Here is a 13,390-nt window from a genome sequence, read left to right as displayed (position 1 = left end):
GTTTGCCCTGCTCTGCTCTGGGCTGTTAGTGGACTCAGGGTTGGGCAGGGAATGTAAGTTAGAGGGCAGCAGTGAGCCAGGCCTGGTCTCACCTGGGATCAGGGTGTCCCTGCAGGCCTGGGAATTCTAGAAGACTGGAGGTCAGAGATTGGGAAAAGAGATTCTTCCCCTGCTGGGTATTGGGCCAAGCCCCTGCCCTTTGAGAGCCTGCAGAAGGGCTTGCACGTGTCCCAGTTCTGTTCAAATGTCCCTTCAGGCATCAGGACCTCATCATTTCCCCACCAGAGGGTGTGGTGAGGGCTATCAAGACCAAAAGTACTTCTAGAAACAGGGTTGAAGTTCCCAAATTCCGCCAGAGGAGGACGTGTCTAGGAGGGCCTGGCAGAATCCTTCAGTGTTAAACAGAGCAAAACGGGCACCCTGGCAGCTCAGAGGGCCTCAGCCCCACCTTGCAGGGACCTTGACTTACAGAATCTCAGCCCACATGTTATTCTGGTCTTTTCAGCTCTGCCCGGTAGATGCTGGGCACTCAGATCACTCCTGCTTCCTGTGTTCAGAGCCTTGGGCACCCCTTCTCTGGCCTAGAGCTACAATTCCCCTCCCTGGCCCCTTGTCCCATGGAGTGTGAGACCAGGAAGCAGAGCAGAGGTCCTGAAGCCCTCAACCTTTGGGGGCCTGAGAAGTGTAGGATCTCGCTGGGCTGGGTCTCAGATTCCAGGGCTGTTCTCCAGCAGGACAGCAGTTATGGGATAAGGCCACTTGGGGTCCCTGTCCCCTCTCCAACAATTTCACGTTCACTCTGGGCTTCTAGGGGCACAGTGTCTCTCCCTAAGCCATGAGCAGGCTCAGGCACCCCTTCCTTCCCCAGGAGCTTCCCTGCCTTTTTGAAGTATTTATTTATTTATTGCATGGTTCCGGGGAACATGTGGCACAAGGAATGGGATAAAGAGGACGGGGGCTTCTCCTACCCTAGGATGCTTCCCTGAACTCATGGGCTGCCTGGGACTCAGAACCCTGGGAGGCGGAGACGTTTCTATACCCTAAGCAGGGACACAAGGTGGCAGGTTGGGGAGACAAGGATCATCCTAGGCCAGCTTTCCCTCCAGGCCAGCCAGTCTAGGAGCCAGGGGACTTCTCCAGGCCAAGTGGGGCAAGTCCCTGGGGAGCCAGGTGGGCTTTGGTAGACCGCCTTCCTTGGGCTCCTGTGGAGATATGAGAGTTAAGGGTCCCCCTTTCCTTGGGCTCCTGTGGAGATATGAGAGTTAAGTGCTTGTGCTTTTTTTACACTGGAGAGGAACTAAAAGGATGTCTGTGTATATGGAGAATTGTCAATAAAAAGGCCTCAAGCTTCCTATGTTTTCGTCCTGGTCCTTGAATGCCCCCTCTCCCTGAGGCTGGAGAGCCAGGTCCCCCCCAGCACTGGCCGAGTTTGCAGGCCTGGGCTGTGTCTGCAAGACGGGGCGGAGGGGCTGCGGAGGCTGAAGTTGGGGTGTGAGCTGGGGTTGGGGGAGGAAAGCTGTGCCTTGCGCAGGAGGGCCTCGGCGAGATGCCTGTTGGATTGACTTGTGACCACATTGTGAGGGCTGGGGGTTGGGCTGGGGACCAGAACTTGGTAACTACTAAGCAGTGCAGGCTTTAGCATGGAAAGATTGTAGCTAATCCCTCTGAGAAAGCAGAAAAGGATCAGCCCTGGGGGAGGCTGAGAACCAGCCGGAAAGAGGATTGGCTGTGAGGTGGGAAGTAGAAGCAGTTCCCTGGGAGCTAGGGTTTGGGGGTGTTTACTGGGTGCCAGGCGCTGTGATACGTGCTTTACACACATTATTTCATTTAATCCTCAAGACGGCCCTAAGAGGTAGGCACTTTTTCTTCCCATTTTACAGGGGAGGAAATTGAGGCCCAGGGAGGTTAAGCAGTGGCTGCAAGAGGCTTGGCATGGCACTTTGCAGACCACAGCTGGATATAAGCAGTGTCTTCAAGACCTTCGGCCTGAGGCAGTAAAGGGGGGTGGAGAGACTCTGCCTTGGAGTCGAGGTCAGGTTGCAGTCACATCCTCATGACCCCATGCACGTACAACTCAGACTGCGGTGCCTGAGGGGTCCTCGCAGCACACTGAGGCCTCGGTCTGGGAACTTCCCCTAGTACGGGGGAGCCCCAGCAGGGGGCCCCAAGAGACAGGGAAGCAGCCAGAACCTTGTCCTAGCAGTTTTTACAGAAGAGCATGTTCACTTTAAAAAGTACCAAAGTGGCAAAAAAAAGTACCAAAGCGACCTCAGTAGCCTGGTAGTCCAGAGGAACAGTAAAGATGCTGGAGGAGTGGAAAGTAGGGCTTTTGAGCAAAAGGGGACAGCAGTGGTAGCACAGGCCCAGGAAGGCAGTTTTTCTCATGGAGGGCGTGTGTCACAGTAGGTCAGTTGGAGGGATGCTCAGAGATAATCCAGTCCAGCCCCTCACTGTGGAAGCCACACCATACCCATTTGAAGATGCGGGTTCCCCGCAGCATTGGAGGATGGAACCAGAAGGGACTTCCCTTAGAGCAGGAACAGCCTGCACTAGCTAGAGAGCATCCCGGTGACAGTAGAGGCGGGTGCTGCGATGGACCGGCTCCACACTTGGCCCTGTTCTACCATTGGCTGCAGCCACACTGGAGTTGCTGCAGGGGCCTTGCCCCCAAGCCTTTTTGTGCTGCTTTCCTCATCTGTAAAGTGGGTAGATAGTGATCTCTATCTTGTGTGGCTGCTGTGAGGATTAAATGAGATAGTCCACTCCAGGTGGGAAGCGAGGTGCCTGGCACATAGTAAATGCTCAATAAACACTAACTCATTTCTCTCATTCTGGCCATCTTTAGGAATATCAAAACAACTCTACCCTGCATGGCTTAGAACAGCAATTTTTTTTTAAACTAGAGAATAATCATAGATTATTTTCAGGAAAGAATGAGGCCAGAGTATAGTTTGAAAAAGCAGAGTCAATATTTTGTGCTGGGAAAATGAAAACAATGTCTAATGGTGAAATACAGACTATAGCACAAGTAGCTTTCAGGACATGGGATTCAGAGTGTGAGAAACATGGTTTTCATCATTTGGGGTCAGTGGCCTCATAGAAGGAAAGCCACCTCCTTGTCCCCTTGAGGTGTGTGTGAGGGCCTCAGAGCAGGCCAGTGATGGACATCTTCAAAGTGCAGGTGCCACTGGGAAAATGGAGCCATGGAGGGTTTTACTAGCAGTGGATTGTGCCTTCCCGCTGCCTGGGGTCCACAGCATGGAGAGGACCAAAGGTGGGATGGCCTGGAAAGCAGATTGTCCGTTGTAGAATTGGATGCCTGGTTTAAAAGATGCTTCCCAGTTTGTTCTCAGGGACCAAGTGAGGGGACAGTAGCCAGGTCTGCGACAGCCCTGGAACCTGCTGGGCAGACTTGGATGGATGGCCAGCTCCCACGGCCTGGCATAGGTTGAGGGTTTTGGCCATCTTTTCATGGGTTGCTAGTGGTGGGGAGCAGCCTCCAGTGAGCCTTGGCAGACCTTGAACTGGCCGTGGTTTGTGGGGTCTTTGGGATTTGAGGTCGCTGGTCACCTGGCTCTCAGAGCTGAAGCCAAACGAAGTGCCATTTTCATCCCTTTGTCTCCATGGAACCTTCGAGGCCCTGGCTCCAGCATCTATCCTGCAGCTGGTGGCTCTAAGATCATAATACCTACGTTTATTGAGCACTTGTACTGGGCAGTATGCTGAGTGTGTCATCTCATTTAAACCTCGTGACTGTCCCCAAAGCTAAGTTCTACCATTAACTCCATTTCCCCGATGAGTAAGTGGAGGCCTAGGGAGGTTAAGTAACCTGCCCCAGGTCACACAGCTAGTAAGCCATGGAGCCGCAATGTGAACTGTGCCACAGGTGCTTGTGGATGCCTCAGAGAAACTGGTCACCATAGCAGTCCTGGCTGTCACCTCCCTTCTGTTCTGCCTTGTTCCCACTAGCTCCAGGAGGTTCTGAGCCATTGAGTTAACAGGAGGGCCTGCCCACCACCAGCCCTAGTGAAGTGGGCTCAGCCTCCAGGGGAACAGAGGCAGCCTTGTGGCAGGAGCTCCCCCAGCTCCCAGCACTGCCCCATCTCCTTGGCTGGGTCTGTTGCACCACCCTAGAGTAGCACATTCCATTCTCTGGAACAGCTGGGGGCTGGAGGTTCTGGATTCCCCTGGCCCCAGCAGAGCCTGCTGTCTGGGCTGGGACACTGGGTCCCAGCCACACACATTCCAGCAGCAACCACCCCCCACGTTGGATTTCCCAAGGAGTGAACTTTAGCCAGGATTACAGTCGACTAAACAGTTGTGGGATGTGAGCTTCCTTTGTGGGACCCGAGAGGCTGGATGCTGATGGGGCTGAGAGAGGAGGAGGGGCGAAGGGGTGGGCTGCCCTGGGATTCGGGAGAAAAGCCATGGTTCAAGGATGGCTCTTCTGCTGCTCTCAGGGTGCTTGGAGTGAGATCTGAGCAGGGTCCCCAGAAATCTTCCTGTGAGGCAGGGTAACAGACGCATGGCTGCTTGTACTCTGATCCTGCCCACCTGTCCTCAGCTTTGCCCCCTGCAGGCAGTAGTACAGGGGTTAAGAGCATGGGGTCAAATCCTAACCACACCACTAAGTACAGCTGTGTGTCCTTCAATGAGTTCATTAACCTTTCTGAACCTCAGTCTCCTCACCATTAAAATGGGGATAATAATAGTACCTACCTCAGGAGGCTTAAATTAAAATGCCCAAGTGCTTGAATATTTATATATTAATGGGCTTGATATATACTGAATGCTACTATAGTATTATACGTCTTCTTTTCTCTATTGCCCTACATACTACCTGGGGATGTATTTTCTGATGCAAAACCACAAATGTGAATTCTCTCCCCCTTCTGGAAGTAACAGTTCTGGCCTTTAGATAAGATGTTCCTGTCTTTTCCTTGCCTTCCTGCCAGTAGCATTTCTTAGTTGATTAACAAATCAATTAGGAATTAATAAGCACTTATTTTGTGCAGGCACTGTGCTAGGTCAAGGCCTTTGGTTAATAAAAATACTAATTACCGTTTAATGAGCATCTTCTAAATGCTGGGCATTGTTGCCAGGTATTTTTCATACATTTCCCTGCTTAACACTCAGCCGCCCTGTGAAGTAGCCAGGATCACTTCGTTTTCCAGCTGGGAAATGTCCCCAATGTCACATGGTCATTAAGTCACAGCACTGGAAACCAGAACTGGCCTCTTCTCGCCTGATCCTGAGTGTCATGGGCCTACCCCAAAACCCTTCTGTTCTCTATCAGAACTCTCATTTTGCACCCAGCTGAAACACTTCCTCTGCTCCCTTGCAACTTGGACTGGCCATGTGACTTAGTTTTGGCTGGTGAGCTTAGTTTTGGCTGGTGAGCGAGAAGTGGAAATCTACCAGGTGGGACTTGTTGGGAAATTACTGTTTTCCTGATCAAAAGGGCCAGAGGCAGCTGACGCGCCGCTTCTGCTCTTAGCCCTTTCCCGCCTTGCTCCCTGGAATGTGGCTGAGAAGTTGGGAGGAGGCACCACCCACTGGCAGAGCAGGAAGGCAGAATGAGCCTGGGACACGGACCTCCCACCTCCGGATCTCTTGAGTGGGGAAGCCCCGCTGTTTCTGGAGGGTTCTGCTCCACGCGGTCAGATGCCATCATTCACCGGTGCGCCGCGCAGATGCTCGCTGGGCACCACCAGCTGCCTGTCTCAGGCTGGCCAGGAGGGAGTGTTCTGTGGCTGAACTGAATGCAGGGAGCGCTCAGGCCTTGCAGGGCCTCCTTGGTCTTTGGTCCCAGGGAAGAGACTGCCGGGGGCTCTGACGGCAGGTGCCGGGGACAGAGCCAAGGTGCAGAGCAGGGCCTGACCCCTTTGTGGCGGTGGGTGAGGAACGCCTTGCTGGGGCCTCGCAGGATGGGCTAAGGGAGCCCCTCCCCACCCGCTCCCTCTCATGGGCTGCCAGCACCTGACAGAGGTCAGTATTGTGCTCCGGCCAGAAGCAGCCTGAGTCCTGTGTGCTCAGTGAAAAAAGAATCCCTGGTCCTGGTTGACCCTAGAAGGGCCCGTAAATATTTGGTCGGGGTAGGAGGCTGGAAGACAAGGGGCGGTTTCAGGGAGCCAGGTGGGCTGGGCAGGCTTTGGGCGAGGGTGGGAGGCAGCGGCTTCCTCAGAGGTGAGGAGAAACACGCAGGCCGCGGCCGCCCCTGACCTGTGTGGGGCACCTGACTGCCAGGGAGGTGATTTATGGGCAGGCTGTCAGACCACCTGTTAGCCCGCACTGGCCCCTTGTTCCTCTGTGGCAGCGCGCTCCTCTGAGAGCTGCGGAAGCAAGCCAGGGTTTTCCTCACCTCAAGAGAACGTGGCTCCATTGTTTTGGAGGATCAGCAGGCCTTGGCTGGACTTGGCATCCCAGCTGTACCCCAGCTGGTGAGGAAAGCCTTCTGGGGGTGTCCCCAGCCCCCTGCTCTGGGTACATCTGCCCTGTCCCTCAGCATCTGCTGGCGGTCACCTCAGGACTCTTTCCGGGCACCACCCCTCCCAAGTACTGGATGCGTTACTGACAGCAGCCTGTCACCTCCGTTTCAAGCCTTCTCCCCTCGCTGTCCCATCCAGCTCAAGGTAGCAGCCTCCATCTGCACTGAGCTCGCTGAAGAAGCCCCCTGAGGCATTATAGCTGGTCCGCTCCCCGCGTGCAGGACCAGGACCCTTCCAGCCTGAGGTAGCCTCAGCCCCTCGCCCTCCTGCCTTAGCTGTCGGCTTATCCGGATGGAGGTTCTCAGCCCTGGCTGCACACCGCCCCAATGGGCATCTAGAAATGCTGATTTTGGACCACCCTCCAGAGGTTCAGATTTAATTGATTTAGAGTAGAGCCCAGTAATTTGTAAAAGCTCCCTAGATGATACGAAGGTTTATGTATTAAAATGCAGGTGTGGGGTGGGGCCTGAGCTTCTGTGGTTCTCACCAGCTCTGAGGTGATACTGATGCTGTGGTCCAGGGACCAGCTTGGAGTAGCACCTGTCCACACCATCATCTCCTACACGTCCAGTGCCCAGGGGTGTTTGAGCTCTAGGGGTAGGAGTGACACGTTTAGGCCTCTGGGTCTTCAGAGTAGTTCCCTGTGGCCCAGCCTTTTGGGGGCTTCTCAGAGCAGGCACTGCCCGTGTCAGGGAGATGCTGCAGGACTGTGGGAGCCTTCTGATGGTGGGAGAAGGCTGGGGAACTTGGCATCTCTGTCCTTCCTCTGAGACAAAAGGACAGTCATCTCCATCACTCAGTTAGTCTCGTTGTGAGGATGAGAAGGGTGACCCTCTCTATGTGTTCTCGGGGGATCCTGCGAAAACATGGGAATTACTCTTTTTAGGCATTCCAAGTATGTCTGTGTGGACAGGCCGTGGGTTACAAAAAGGCCTCTTTCGCGAAGTCGTTTCTGAACACCCCACCGAGGAACCAGCTGATAAAGAAATCACCTGGTTAAAACCAGTTTGTTTTCTTTGATTTAATTAAAAACTTAAAAAAAAATAGAAAACCAAACCCTACCTGCATCAGTCTAGTATCTATGGCCTCACAGCAGTAGCAGTAATTTACTGGTCATCAGGATAAAAGGGACATGTGGAGGCTGAGGAGTGCGCATCTGGGAGCGGGCCCGGGCTGGGCTTCTCTCCGGTCCAGCGGGAAGGGAAACGGGCAGAGACGGGGAAGGAGGGGAGGTGTGGCTGGAGGGCACTGTGACCCTTTCCTTTTGGGGGGGGCTACAACGAGGACACGTGAAGGGGCCCTGGGGGCCAAGAACTGTCTCTCAAGTAGCTCAGCCTAATACCAGGACTTCCCTCTCCCAGGCGAGGCCCCACCACCAACAGAGGGGAGCTGACACCACCGGCTATCCTGGAAACCACCTCCTCAGGCTGCTTAGAGCTCTCTTTTCTCTCTGCCTACTTTCTCCCAACTGAGAAACCTCTGCTCCTATGGGAGGAAACCTTCAAGGACCCCAGAACCCCTCGGTCAAGGACAGCCTGGCTCCATGTCCATCCCTTAGTGCCTGTGCTGGTAGCAGCTCTGCACGAACCACCCTCCGGCAGGGGCTGGGTCAGCCTGGGAGTAGGGGGAGGCCAGGTGGGCAGGAGGAGAGAGTGCGCCCCAGGGGTGGAGACAGAGACAAGGCACAGCTGGCTGGGTGGGGCAGGGAGGAGTGCCCTTCAGTGGGGCTCTGCGGCCCCATAGAAGAAGGGATAGTAGAGGGAGCAGGGGTAGGAGAACATGAACTTGACCGCGAACTTCATCTCCTTGTTCTTCTTGTCCCAGCGGTAGACAGCCGTAAGCAGCAGCTGTCCGTCCACTTTGCGGCCCATGACCAGGAAGCTGCCGGCCAGGCTCTCCAGCTGCGGGCAGGGGCAGCCAGCGCCGTTCTTCATGTGCAGCACCAGCCTCTTGGTGTCCTTGCGCTTCAGGGGGCCTGGCTTGAGCAGTTTCTTCTTTTTCTGGGCTCCAATCAGCTTCCGGTCCGCGTTCTCTATCTTGATCTCTCTGATGCGCATTTTGACCACTGTGTGTCAGGGTGGACAGAGGGATGGCCTGAGAACCATCATGTTTGCTCAGGACGCGGGTGGCCCCATGCTTGGTGCTCTGCCTGAAGCTCCAGGCCTGGGGCTTGGGGAGATGGAGCTTCTGCGTGTACACGCTGACATTTATGAAGCTCGCACCATGTGCTGGACTCGCACGGGCATTATCATGTTTCATCCTTGAGGCGTGGTGGGGAAATGAGGTTTGGAGAGGTGGTGATGTGCCTGAATTCTAGAGCCTGGGTTGAACTGAGGTCTGGCCTGTGCCTCTCCATGACACCAGGTGCAGGGTGGAGAGCTCTCCGTGGGGAGTGGAGCTGGGTGTGGGCTCCCTGGGGAAGGGAAATATTGGGGGTGGAGCTGACCAGTTGGAGGGAGGGTTTGGTGGAAGGGGCGTCCTTGTGATGGAGGAAGGCTGGATTTCATGATCTCTGGGGATGCTTCCAAATGGATTTCTGGCTGCGTGTGTGTGTGTGTGTGTGTTGTAGGGGGTGGTGTTTGGAGCAGTGGTGGCTCTAAATGCTAGACAGCCAGCTCTGGCGGGGGGTGGGGGGGCCCTTCTCTGTCGCATGTGCTGATTTCCATGGGTAAGTGCTCCCACCGTGACCCACTGAGTCACGGAGCGCAGGGTTGGGAAGCACCGCATACAACCAGCTCTTGCTGGGCGAACCCACTGCTGTAATTTGTGTGCGACTGTGTAGTGTGGGTGGGAGTGTGGAGTGTGGTGCTGTGTGTTTTTGTGTGTGAGAGAATGTCTGCGGTGTGTGTAGGAGTGTGAGTGTGTGGGGTAGTGGAGGAGGTGGTTGAAGGCCAGAGAGCCTAATGGAGTTAGCGGCGATCACTTAGGCCAGGGTCCTCCTTCTGCGGGCCTCTGGGTCCCCATCTCTGGGAGCAGCCAGAGAGAAGCCCGAGAATAACTTTGGCCACCCAGGAAAGGACAGTGTTATAAAATGTCTTTCCTTCTCCCCCACACCCTCTTTCTCTCTCGGCCACGCACACACCTTGCAGTAGTAGTGTCCTCTTTCCAAACAGACTAGCGACATCAAAGACCTGTTGCAGGAAGGGTTTCATTGCTTTCTCTTTTTCATAGAGGAGGCTAAGACACAAAAGGGGAGCTGACCTGGCCAAGACCACATGCTGGGCTGCGTGGTCCGCACAGGAGCCAAGTCCTGACTGCCCCAGGAATGGGGAGGCTCCAGGATGAAGCTGTGGGACGGGTGACCACAGCTCCCTTGGCCAGAGGTGCATCAGGTACTAGGCAGAGGTGCCCAGGGACGAGGGGGCTGCACTTCCATCCTGGAGCCCATCTCTCCCCTCTGCTACCTCCATCCATCTCTGGGCCAAGCCTCCTTCCCCTAAAGAGAATCCAGCCCTGGAGGCCCCTCTGTAGAGAGTGTCAAGGGAGGGCTGCCGGAGCCCTGGCCAGGGATGGACCATGGCCTCGAGGGGCTTTTGAAGTCCCTGGGATGACATGCAAAAAAGAGGTACATTTCTCTGGGGAGAGGGCAGTGGCCACGTGGGCTCTACACTCACCGAAGTCGCTGGAACACATCTGCTCCATGAGGCCATCAGCGCTGTGCTCCATCTCACACTGGGCGCAGATCTTGGTCACTGAAGAGAGAAGCAGGGGTGGGGAGAGGGGATCAAAGTCCATAGAGCCACTTAGGGTTCAGGCTCCCCCACTGACCAGCCACCTCCCCCTGCCAAGCCTCCACTTCCTCATCAGGAAACAGGATGATGATAATGATAATGCTCACTGAGTGGTTGTGAAGTTCAAGAGGTCGTGAAGGGACAAAACTGACCAGGTGGGCATGATTGCCCCATGACCCTGGCAGCTGGGACCATGATGTGCTCTGTCTTTTTCTAAATTTTGTCTCATTTAGTCCTCAGCCTATGAAGTAGGTATCGTTATTCCTCTTTTTTCTTTTTTTTTTTGCGGTACGTGGGCCTCTCACCGTTGTGGCCTCTCTCACTGCGGAGCACAGGCTCCGGACGCGCAGGCTCAGCGGCCATGGCTCACGGGCCTAGCTGCTCCGTGGCATGTGGGATCTTCCCAGAGCGGGGTACGAACCCATGTCCCCTGCATCGGCAGGCAGACTCTCAACCACTGCGCCACCAGGGAAGCCCCATTATTCCTCTTTTAAAGAAAAGGAAACCGAGGTCCAGAGTGGCTACCCAAGTGTGCAAAGCTAGTGAGAATTGAGCTTAGAACTCAGGATTTGTGACTCCTAGACTGGTGCTAGGGTGGGGATGTTTGCGGGGTCTTTCTAGGAACCCAGGCTCCAGACAGGTGGGTAAATGAGTGACGCCGGCAGGGCAGGGACTGTGGTAAACTGAGGAGCACCCACTTTAGCATTACCAGAACTTCCGATTTTTCAAGGGAAGCCAAAACTCTTTTTGTATGAAATATTCTCAGTTTTGTCTGTTGGCCACACAGACACCTTGGGCTGCCTCTGGTCCTACCACACAGCATCTGCCCTCGCTCTGTGTCTCTGCCTTCTGGTGGGTGCCCCAACATGGGGGAGAGAGGGGCCCAAAGCGGGTGAGAGTGGGAGGGCAAAGCCAGGCGGGAATCCAAGCCTGGGATTTCCCTGCTTTCCAGGATGTTAATGTTTGGGCTCCAAGAAAACCAGAATAAAGGAGCCATGCCTAGGATCCCTGCTGGGGACTATGCTGTCTCTGCTTGAACTGCGTCTTTCTCCCCTGCTTCCTGGTCCCATTACTAACCTGAGAATAGGGGGTTTCTCTTCTCTCAACACTCTTTGGTCACAGGACCCCCACCCAGCTGCAACTCTCAGATCCTGTGTGGGTGTGTAGGACTGGGGACTGCATGGGTGAGGTTAGCTTTGAGGGGTGGGTGGGGTGTGGTGGAGTCCAGTTGTTTCTGGGGGGCCGGGTCAAATGGAAAATGGGGGAGTGGTGCTGCCCCTTGGGAGAGTCCCAGAGCCAGGAGCTCCCTAGATTCTGGGTATTAGCCACCCTGGCAAAGATGCCCTACTTGGTGCCACTGTTTATCCTCCTGTCTGGTGCCCAGCCTGGGCTTACTCTGCCTGGAAGGAGTCTGGCAGAGGGGGTGCACAGTGAAGGGGGGGCTGAGACCAGAGAGGAATTAGGGGTAATGGGATTGGGGGGTGGGTGGGTGGGAGGTGGCACTTAGGATCTCATAAATTTTGGGAACCTGGGATTGCTTCCTTGAGGAAACTAAGGCTCAAAGTTGAGCAACTTGCCCAAGGGCTCCTTGTCAGGGGCCAAGCCTGGCAATCTGCTCACTCTTCTGCACTGAGCCTTACCCAAAGGTCTCCCAACCTGGGGCGCTGGGGAAAGAGTGGGAAAATATAGGGTTCCCACGTGCAGAAAATGGGGACAGGGTGGAATTCATAGCCCAGAGTGTGCTTAGCAATCCTGGGCATTTGTGGGCTGAGAGAGGTGATAAGGCATTTATTGGAGGCCTCAGGATGGAGTGACAGCATTGGGCTCCCCCAGGGACTCCAGAAGCTTGGGAAGGTGGGAGCTGTGAGGGAAGTGGGGGAGGTTTCAGGAACGGAGTTGGAATGGGGGAGAACCAGTGGGAATGTCCACAGCCGCAGGTGGGAAGGCTGGTAGGCTTCGGGCGACATGCAGGGCTGAGCAAAGACGTGTGTGTGTGTGGCACCTCTGGGGGCTTGAAGAGCTGTGCTAAGGGGTTGGGGGAGCGGCATCTATCGCGTCGGAGAGCGCGGGGCGCTGGGGGCTGGGGGTAGGGAGGTGGCGGCGGCGGCAGCGCTACCTGGAGGCGCGGTGGCGGGCAAGTGCCCGAACTGCACAGCGATGCAGAGGTCGTTGTCCAGGGGGAACTTGTGGCAGTGCAGCATCTCCGGCCAGGGAAAGCCATAGGCCTCCATGAGCGGCGCGCAGCCGGCGCGCACGGCCTCGCACAGCGAGCGGCAAGGGTAGATGGGCCGGTCGAGGCAGACGGGCGCGAAGAGCGAGCAGAGGAAGACCTGCGTGTCCGAGTGGCAGCGCTTGGCCAGCAGCGGCAGCCAGCTGCTCGCCTGCTGCTTCACCTCGGCCAGGCTCTCGTGCTCCAGCAGGTTGGGCAGCCGCATGCGCTTGTAGCCCACGGTGTGGCAGAGTGGCAGGTCGGCGGGGATGTCGAGGCACTGGGGCGGTTTGGAGTACGAGCGCCCGTGCAGCGGCTCGGTCTGCCAGCCGTAGTAGTCGTACTCTTCGCCGCGCCCCGGCGCCCCGTGCAGCGCCCCCAGCAGCAGCGCCAGCGCGGCCGCCCGCGCGCCCCCCGCCGCCGCCCGCATGGCTGCACAGGCCCCCGATACTCCCCTGCCGCTGAGGTCGCCCAAGTGGGTGGCAGCCTCGTTCCACGCTCGCGCGCACAGAGTGATCCTGGCGCCTCCCACCTTGAAGCTCCAGCCCCGGCCTCACCGCGCGCCCCAGCCAATCTCCGGCCGCCGGGCCCCCGCCCCGAGGCGGGGAGGCAGGGTGGCGCCCCCCTGCGCCTCCTGACCCCGGGGCCTGCGCGTCCCGCTCAGCGCCGGCTCCTGCGCCCTTCTCCCGCTCGCCCACTCCCCTGCCACTGACCCAGCCTCGCCTTGCGCCACTCCCCGGGGATCCCTCAATTCCCTAGGCTTTTTCCTCGCCCCTCGCCTTCTCCATCCTTCCTCCTTATCTCTCTCCGCCACAGCCTCTCCTGTTCCTTTTCTCACTCACTTCACTTGGTTATCTCTCCGTCTCGGCCCTTACCACTCTGCTCTGTTTTCTCTTCCCTGACACCTCGGTTTTCCCTTCTCTCGGCAGGAGGCTCCTGGCTGCCCACACCCTCCTGGTCCA

General features: G+C 56.3%; 1 protein-coding gene across 1 annotated transcript; it reads right to left on the bottom strand.

Moving 5' to 3' along the window:
- Nucleotides 1-7,494: 7,494 nt before the first annotated feature.
- Nucleotides 7,495-12,931, bottom strand: SFRP5 (secreted frizzled related protein 5). The gene is made up of 3 exons (XM_065894265.1): nucleotides 12,336-12,931; nucleotides 10,103-10,180; nucleotides 7,495-8,553 (listed from the first exon to the last, which is right to left on the bottom strand). The coding sequence occupies exons 1-3, from the start codon at nucleotides 12,856-12,858 to the stop codon at nucleotides 8,207-8,209; spliced, it is 948 nt and encodes a 315-aa protein (XP_065750337.1). The 5' UTR covers nucleotides 12,859-12,931; the 3' UTR covers nucleotides 7,495-8,206.
- Nucleotides 12,932-13,390: the final 459 nt, after the last annotated feature.

This window comes from Phocoena phocoena, chromosome 16 (genome assembly GCF_963924675.1).
Source record: "Phocoena phocoena chromosome 16, mPhoPho1.1, whole genome shotgun sequence".
In the NCBI taxonomy this organism is placed as follows: domain Eukaryota; kingdom Metazoa; phylum Chordata; class Mammalia; order Artiodactyla; family Phocoenidae; genus Phocoena; species Phocoena phocoena.
The sequence above is the reverse complement of the archived record's forward strand: the minus strand, read 5'-3'. Positions and strand labels throughout refer to the sequence as shown.

Coding starts and splice junctions, on each gene's coding strand:
- SFRP5 (XM_065894265.1), bottom strand. CDS start 12,858: ATGCGGGCGGCGGCGGGGGGCGCGCGGGCGGCCGCGCTGGCGCTGCTG. Junction 10,181..12,335: donor GCCCGCCACCGCGCCTCCAG/GTAGCGCTGCCG, acceptor TTCTCTCTTCAG/TGACCAAGATCTGCGCCCAG. Junction 8,554..10,102: donor GATGTGTTCCAGCGACTTCG/GTGAGTGTAGAG, acceptor CCTGACACACAG/TGGTCAAAATGCGCATCAGA.